General features: G+C 47.1%; 1 protein-coding gene across 9 annotated transcripts in view; it reads left to right on the plus strand.

Moving 5' to 3' along the window:
• Nucleotides 1–8,656, plus strand: part of ACACA (acetyl-CoA carboxylase alpha) — a 332,267-nt gene extending 323,611 nt beyond the window's left edge. For all 9 annotated transcript variants that reach the window (XM_045299999.1, XM_045299998.1, XM_045300000.1 and 6 more), the window contains 2 exons: nt 3,767–3,903; nt 8,120–8,656. In XM_045299999.1, the coding sequence (XP_045155934.1) occupies nt 3,767–3,903; nt 8,120–8,243 (261 nt within the window). In that variant the 3' untranslated portion in view covers nt 8,244–8,656. The remainder of the gene's footprint in view (nt 1–3,766; nt 3,904–8,119) is intronic.
• The last annotated feature ends 6 nt before the right edge of the window (nt 8,657–8,662 follow it).

An 8,662-nucleotide genomic window follows, 5' to 3' on the forward strand; every position in this document is an offset into this window, starting at 1 on the left:
GGCCCTGCTGTAGGAAATGGTAGGGTTAGGGTTCATAGGTCCACTGCAAGCAGACGAAAAAGCACCCTGGCTCCCTGCAAAAACAAGAACTGTGGTCTAAATTGGATTGTGGAACATGGCACACATTTGTTTTGTGGGCATGTTTTCTCTATTCTGAGATGCACAATTTGAGGTATGCGTATCATTTTTCAAACAAGCTAATTTTTTCCAAAGGTCAAAAAAAAAAAGAGGGCCCCATTGGCATATGGGTTATGCATTGGGCTGCTAACCGCAGGGTGAGCAGTTCAAAACCACCAACTGCTCAGAGGGAAAGGTGGGGCTTCTTACTCCTGTAAAGAATTAGTCTCTGAAACCCGCAGAGGCAGTTCTACCCTGACTTTCTAGAATTTCTCGGAGTCGGGATGGTTTGGTTCTACCAGCACAGTGAGGTTCTTTGATTCGGTTGTTCCAGGTCCCTGACAGCCTCGAATGTGGTCCTACGTTTTTGTGGTCTTGTTGCTCTCCTTCTGGATTCCCAAAGGCAGTGGTGCATGGAGGGCTTTGTGAGGGTGCTGGAGGAGAGCACCCACTGATCGGTCATGACTCCCCACTGTCTCCATAGCCTGGCCTCAAGCTGCCCACGGCTCAGGCACCAAACGTCCTTAGGGCCCAGAATGGAGGTAGAATCCGAAAGCCGGACGTGGCCCATGGCTGCCACGAAGGGGTTCATGCCCAGGCCTTAGAGCGCTTGCTCACAGCCTTCCTGGTTTTCAGTTGGGTAGGTGTCGATCCATTGAAAAGGTCTCTCTAAAGTATGCATATACTCTTGGATGTGCATATCTCCATCCTGCTGCCCCCGCACTGGGCTACGTGGCATCTAAAAGTCCAGAAAATCAGAAGTGGAAGGGCCCTCGCCAGCTGAGGTGTCCCCAGCTGGCTGGCAGCTCAAGAAAGTAAACCTTTCAGAGCCTTGGTCATCAGTACTCAGCTTCTTCATTCTGTGCCCTGGGCATCGCTATACCATTGGATGAGGGGGGGTTTTAGCTATCCGAGGTGTTAGAAAGTTTCCAAGCTGGTCATTTAGATTGCATGAGATAGGCTAGGCTAATGACCAGAGATAATTAGGGCAGCTGGTGAATGGAGTGCTCGGTGAACTGGTCCTCCAGGACCGCGGCTGGACATTTAACTGCTGACGTTGCATTGGTATGAAAATGTCCTTTGGGGATCACTGACAGGTAGACGATATGGGCCCAGGCCTAACATGAAGCAAGCAACCCAGCATTTCACACTTGCTGAAAGTCCATGCAAGGAACCACCACACATATTTTATCACTTTAAGGAGCGAATGATGATGGCCTTTAGTTGTGGAAATAGGGTGGCCGCATACTTTGAGGTTAGAAGCATGAGCCTTGCACACAGCTCTGTTCTCAGAGGGTAAACCAGGAACCGGCTTTGGCACAGCAGTGTGCAAACCCTCCCCCTGTGGCCCTGTGGGTGCTTACAGCTCTGTCTTGTCGCTACAAACGTAATTGATTTGGGTGTCCTGGTGCTGAGCCATAATCTCCACTTTTTAGGGTCTTGGTTGGGTGGTTGTCATCCGGTTGTAGTACTTTTGAGTGGACAGCAAATCTTTCTTGTATGGGCCCTTGTTTTCAAAAGGGAGACTTTACAACAACCACTCTAAAACTTGCAATGAGTTGCCCTAATCCTGCTTGGGAACTTTGTTTATGCTTCGTTTACACACCTAGGCTGCTCAAGGGGAAGGCAGGGAGGACCCTGTCTCTCAAGGGTAACTGGCTTTTCCAGTGTAGTGTCTGAGCGTTGTCGTTAGAAGCAGGCATCTCGTTAGCTAATGCATTACACCAATCAAGGAGCGTTATCTTAAACCACAATTAATCTGCTCCCTGGCATATGTTGATAGGAAAGCATCATGCTGTTTCTTAATTAAAAGCAAACGGATTAAAAATGATTAATAAGAGTATTAAATATTCTCCTAAACTAAAGGCTTTGGGATTCTTGGGTAAATCTGGTTTTTTTGTTTTGTTTTTCTCTTCTGAAACCCATTCATTATTTTATTTTTTCCTCCCCTGAAATCTTCCAAAGGAAGGAGAAGTGGGAGCTTCACACAGTGAGGCAGGTGGCTAACTTACCACCAAGGAGCACAGGTGTATCTCTCCACAGGGTGGGGTTGTGTAGCAAGTGGGGGCAGTCACTGTAGTGGAGGGGCAACCTTGCCCAGCCCCATTCCTAAGAACCTGTGCTACCAACTTACTTAAAACAAAACCCTTTCTGGACGTTTTGCTTCAGAGATGGCTCAGTCCCAAACGCAGGCAGAGAGGTAATGAGGCTTGCTCAGGTGTGCGCTCTCTTGGCCACGCCCACTAGCTGGATCTGGTTACTATCAGCGATGGACACGGATGGGTAAGAGCTAGAAACGGTGCATGCTGGTCTTTAATCCTGGGATTGCTCTCAGATGTGAAGGGTGCGTAAGAATTTTTAGGAATGTGGACATTTTTATCTTATCATATACAGAGCCCGTCCCAGTTAACTTGCTGGGAAAGTGGGGAATCTGGAAGAAAAGCACATTTATTTTTTAAAGGCATGAAAAAGAAACTCCGCAAACAGCCCAGTGTTGGGTTTCCTAACTGCCGGAAACATCTCTGTGCCTTTGCACCCTGTGATTACAGCCCGCGCTTCTGCACGAGTGCTCATGGGCAGGTTTACAGAGCCACAGCTCAAGCTTCAGAGTTCCTAATGCACCCACCTATTAAATTATAGCGCCAAACTCATTGTCATTCTGACTTTGACTTCGTTAGTGATAACAGAGAAGGATAGCGCACCTTTAAATGACGAGCTTTGTGTTTAATTACCCAAACAAAATGACATAAATATGAATGAGCCCTAATGGTGGTACTTGGTTTTCCGGAAACCATTAACAAAACGATTCCTAAATGATTTGTAAAGAAAATGAGAGGAGACGAGAGCAAGGAGGAGGCTCTTAGGCTCTAACACACTCCTGAGTTATTATGTAGTCAACTACCTAAGAAATGCTCAGCTAAATGATCTTGAAAAGAGGAGCGAGAGGGGGTTTGTTGGGACTTCCGGGGTTCTAGCCCTCTTGACTCTTTTGAATACTCTCATAGATAATAGAATGGAGGTTAGGTTTCGGACCCGGTGGCTCTACCCTAGCAGCAAGCACCCCTCACCCCCACCTCTTCCTCCCAGTTCATCCTCCCAGGTTGCCTTGTTGCAAGACTCAAAAACTCAAATCACACGCATTGCCATCAAATTTTACCTACGCAGAGCCCAACAAATAACCTCGGCACCACTTATGTAGTAACATCTTCTCCTTCTCTTAAAAAGATTTTAAAAGAAGAAAATTAAAAAGCTTAAAATCATCTTTTTAAAAACAAATATTTCAGCCTAGATTGTCAAAAGTTGAATGAGACCATTTGTTGTTTCTCAGTTCCTTAGGAAATAATAGCTTTCATTTCATAAACACCCCTTTACCTTCAATCGGCATTTCACTAAGTAAATTGGGCTTCTAGCTCTTTCAGACCTGTCCATACTGAGTCCTTGTAGCTTCAGTAGGGCGGCAGTGTCTGGAGTCTGCAGTCCTCCAGGAGGTGCGCACGGGCGCCCTGCGAAGGAAAAGAGGAAGGGGGTCTGCCTCCCAATAGTAAAGGAGACCCATGAACAACGTGTGTGCGCAGTTCCTGAATGATCAGAGCGGACCGTCCAGGCCATCCTAACCCCTGGTGCTTGACCGTGAGTCATCCGTTTGCAGGCCTACGTTTGGGACAATAATAAGGACCTAGTGGAATGGCTGGAGAAACAGCTGACGGAGGAAGATGGTGTTCGCTCAGTGATAGAGGAAAACATCAAATACATCAGCAGAGATTATGTCCTCAAACAGATCCGCAGGTAAGCCAATGTCCTCCACAGGTGAAGTGAGGTTTGCTGCCATAGAATTGAAAGTTTAAGTACCAGGAGAGGGTGATGCCTTAGGAGCTTTGTACTTTGTACTTTGATGTGGTTGGCCCACAGATAAAAACACGAGGGAGCTTCAGAAAGTTCATGGAATTCCATTTCTCCATGAACCTTTTGAAGCTTCTTCATATAGCACAACTGCTTTTTAGCTATACGAAGGCTTAATGCATTGGACCCACCTCTCAGGTGCTCATTCTGTGAGAGACGGGGTGGGGGTCTGGGAAATGACTTTGCACGCTCCCCAGGCAAGTATCGGGTGTGTTCCTGTGGAACAGTCCCACCCCGTGAAAAGAGCAGTAGGCGCCATCAGTTTGGGAACCTGAGCTAGAGTCTGTCTTCCAATCCCCTAACTTTTTGCACTTACAGAAATGTTACCAAGAGCTACCACCACATATTTGGCCCCATTTGCAAGTGTGCTCTCTCTTACATACATGGGAGGGGAGGGGTGGACTCCATTTTCCATGAGCTGCTTAACACACATACACACACACAGAGTTCACAGCATACACTTCTTTTTCTGAAATAAGCCTAGGCTGCATAGATCCTGACACTTGGCTGCTAACGGGAAAGTCGGTGGTTTTACTAGCCCCTTGCCAGGAGAAAGAGGTGGCAGTCTGCTTCCATAAAGATTTCCCGTAAGCCTTGGAAACTCGATGGAGAAGCCCCGGGCCAGGAGTCCATGCTGCCCCGCGGCCATCCTGCACATCCCACAGCTTTCAGGCTCTCTCCAGAGGGGCCGCTGGTGCCTCTCACCTGCTGCCCTTACTTAGAAGCCCCATGTGTAATCCATTAGGCTTCTTTTTTAGTAATCAGTTTATTGGGGGGCTCTTACAAATCTTATAACAATCTATCATTAAATCATATTACGCACACTTGTACAGATGTTGCCATCAACATTTCCAAAACATTTTTCTACTTGAGCCCTTGATTTCAGCTTCTCTCTTTTCCGCTCCCTCCCACCCTCGTGAATCCTTGATCAATTATATATATTTTGTGTCTTACACTGTCCATTTTCTCCCTTCACCCACATTTCTGTCATTCATACCCTGGTGGGGTGAGCTATATATCCCACCTTGTGATGGGTTCCCGTTTTCTCCCCCACCCATCTACCCTCATGCCATGACTCAAAACGAGAAGAAATGCTGCAGACATCCATTAGTAATCCGAACGTGGACTGTGTGCAGCATGAACCCAGGAAAGCTGGGAGTTGTCAGGAATGAAGTGGGGCACCTGAAGGTGGGTATCCCAGGCAGTAGAGCACTGAAATGGACTGGGATCGGCCACTTTGAACCACACAGTCAAATGGTCTGCGTGCCAGGAATGGTGAGGAGGACCGGCGTACTTTCATTACCAAAAAGAGCATTTCAAGACCTGTCCTGCACTGTCCATGTGCTTATGAGGAAGGCCAGTTCATATGACAGCTGTTCTGACTTACACACCAACCACCAACGCCAAAGATGACATGTTCTACAGTCTGAAATTGATCAAACGTGCAACCAGAATGCATGAATAATTACTAGTGATTGGACTTCAAAACAGAATCAAAGAGGAAGGATCAGCAGTCGGGAAATAGGACCCTGGTGATGGAACCATGCCAGAGGCTGCATGTAGAACACAGCAAGACTGCCGGCCCTTCATTGGAAATGCCTTTTATCAACAGCAATGATGACCATACATATGGATCTTTCTAAGGATGAAAGCGACTACATCTGTGGAAAGAGATGGAGCTTAACAAACACGTAAAATAGAATATACATGCTACGTAAATTATACAAAAAACAAGGTCAGGGGCAGATCATCATATATGCAAGTCCAAGAGAGCCAAGGTATGACCTTGAGAATGTCCCACCGAAACGTAGAGACCATGTCAATATATTTCACACTTGAACACTCATGACATCAAGGCCATTAAAAACTTCACAGGAAAGACCAAAGAGGAGGTAAGAAGAGATTCTGAAACTTGCTCTTGAGAGTAAAAGATCTGAACAAACGAAGAACACACGTGACATTACTCAAGCTGGAAGATTAGGTTTGCCGCCACTTTGTGGCAAATGTTGTTTTCTAAATAGTTCAATCATATGAAAGAGTTGTTAGCTCCCCACCCTCCCTGACTCTAGGTAAGTATTCATCTAGTTACTGTCTTGTTTTTAAATGGGAGCAATACATAACTCAAGGTGCATGCAAAGATAACGCTAATAAGAGTTACTGTACCAAGAAGAACTAGTCAGCACTTAGCCATTTCAAAAGATAACCCCTGATCAAAACCAGTAGTCCTGAAGGAAGGCAATCCAAGCTGCACTGAAGGCATGGGCGAAAGAATTGATGGAATGCCGACTGAGATGTTTCAATAAACAGGTGTAACCCTGGAAGCACTCCCTCATCTAAGGCAAGAAATTATTATTTGTGGGCATTCCAAAGAAAGGTGACCCGACAGAATGTTAAGCCTATCAAAGTTCTGCTGGAACAAGGGATGTCACTGCTGACATCAGACGGGTCTTGGCTGAAAGCAGAAAATACCTGAAAGCAGAAAAAACCTGTGTTTTACTGACTATGAATAGTATTTGACTGTGGAACATGAGAAAAACTATAACACTGTGGAAAATAGAAATTCCAGAATACTTAATTATCCTCATACAGAACCTACACATAGACCAAGTGAATACTATGCGGCAGTGGTTCTCAACCTTCCCCCTGCTGTGACCCTTTAAACAGTTCCTCATGCTGTGGTGACCCCTCCCCCCCATAAAATTATTTTCATTGCTACTTCGTAATTGTCATTTTGCCACTGTTAGGAATCGGGCAACCCCTGTGAAAGGGTCGTTGGACTCCCAGAGGGGTCGCCACCCACAGGTTGAGAACCGCCGCTATTAGGGTTTAAAATCAGGAAAGATGTCGCGGTTGTATCTATTCAATCTCCATGCTAAGCAGATAATCTGAGGAGCGCCTGCATGAAGAGAAGGCAGCATAGGAGCGGAAGCAGGCTTGTTAGCAATCTGATATTCAGAGGGTGCGATCTTGTTGAGAGTGAGGAGGACTTAACGTGGTTGCTGATGAAGATCAAAGACTATATATACAGCCTTGGGGTGGATCACCCTCAACATGAAGAAAGCGAGGGGGCCAGTAGACAGCAGTGTGAAGATGGAGAAAAGATTGACGTTGTCAAGGATTTCGTTTTCCACACTCAACGCTCTGGAAGGAGCAGTAAGGAATGGCATACAAGGCGTTGGGAGAGCTGCTGCGAGCGCCCCTTGAAGGTGTCTTTACCAAAAAGCCGTCGGGTCAGTCCCCTCGGGAACGAACGCAGAGGCTGGACCAAGACTGGAAAGGAACCGATGCCTCTGAATTACGGTGTTGGCAAAGAATAGAGACTGTACCAGAGACTGTCCGAAGAACAAGCAAATCTCTTCTGGAAGAAGTATAGCAAGAATGCTTCTTAGAAACAAGGCTGGTGAGACTTGGGGTGTGTTATCGATGGTGCCGGACCAGGCAGCATTTTGTCCTGTTGCACATAAAATACCCACTAACGGCACCTAGCAACAACTGTGTAGTTCCTGGGTTTTCTCTCTGTCCCTAATGTACACGCCATTAAAAGATGGGAGCCCTGCCTTGGATAGCACAAACCATGAAGCATTCACCTGCTAACTTGTTAGGTGTGTGGTTTGAATCCATCCAGAGGCTCCTCAGAAGAAAGGCACAGCCATTGGAAACCCATGGGGCCACCATGGGTCAAAATGAATGGGTTTGGTGATTTATTTTGAGGAAAGCAGCACTTCAGACCATGCAAATCATCCCCCGAGACTTAGTAACCATGACTCCTGCCGACTCCAATAACCTTGACACTTCCTCCCATCATTTACCTTTTCTGTTTTTTTTCCCAGTAATCATGCCGTATTTAGAGTCCCAAATGATCTCAATGCCCAGGTTCAGCCAGTCAGAGCACTTGAAGCTGGCTTTTGTCTTTGTTACATGGACCCATCATTGTTTTTAGTACTTTGTAGCACAGTGAGATATTTTCCATGTAGCTTGTATCTCTAATGTATCCTTGATGCTAGGGATTTTTTCCATGTAGGAAAGCCAGCCCAGTGAGGCAATCACTGAAACCCCTACAGTGGACTGTGTGAACATGTTTGCCTCTCTCCTTCCTCCCCAGATTGGTCCAGGCCAACCCCGAGGTCGCCATGGACTCCATCGTCCACATGACCCAGCACATCTCACCCACTCAGCGAGCAGAGGTCGTGCGCATCCTCTCCACCATGGACTCCCCGTCAACGTAGGACCGAGCTCCCTGCCCTGCCTCCAGAGAGTGGGCCAGAGCTGCCTTTATGGCTGCCTCCGCTGTCATGAGAGACACCAGCACTGGAATCAAAGTGGAACTGTGCTTCCCCTCGAATGTGTTTAGGTTGTGCATGACACCCACTGACTGGGCTCCAGGGTCACACCCATCCCATTCAGTATTTATTACCCTGGCTGTGCCAACAGCCCTCTCTCTGCACAGGACCTACAGAGACAATGACGGGTACAGCGTGTACCGTGAGGTCGTACTACAGAAAAGCAGAGCTGTCTTCTCCTCTCCTGGCAGCCTGACTCACCCCAGCTCCGTGAGTCTGCAGCTACAAGCAGCAGAGGAGGGCTGGGGCCCAGGCTCCTCACAGGCCCCAGAGGAGGAACCCTTGTGTCCATGTTGCTCTGCGCC

This window comes from Echinops telfairi, unplaced genomic scaffold (assembly GCF_000313985.2).
Source record: "Echinops telfairi isolate 266 unplaced genomic scaffold, ASM31398v2 ScPeMD7_7458;HRSCAF=8496, whole genome shotgun sequence".
In the NCBI taxonomy this organism is placed as follows: Eukaryota; Metazoa; Chordata; class Mammalia; order Afrosoricida; family Tenrecidae; genus Echinops; species Echinops telfairi.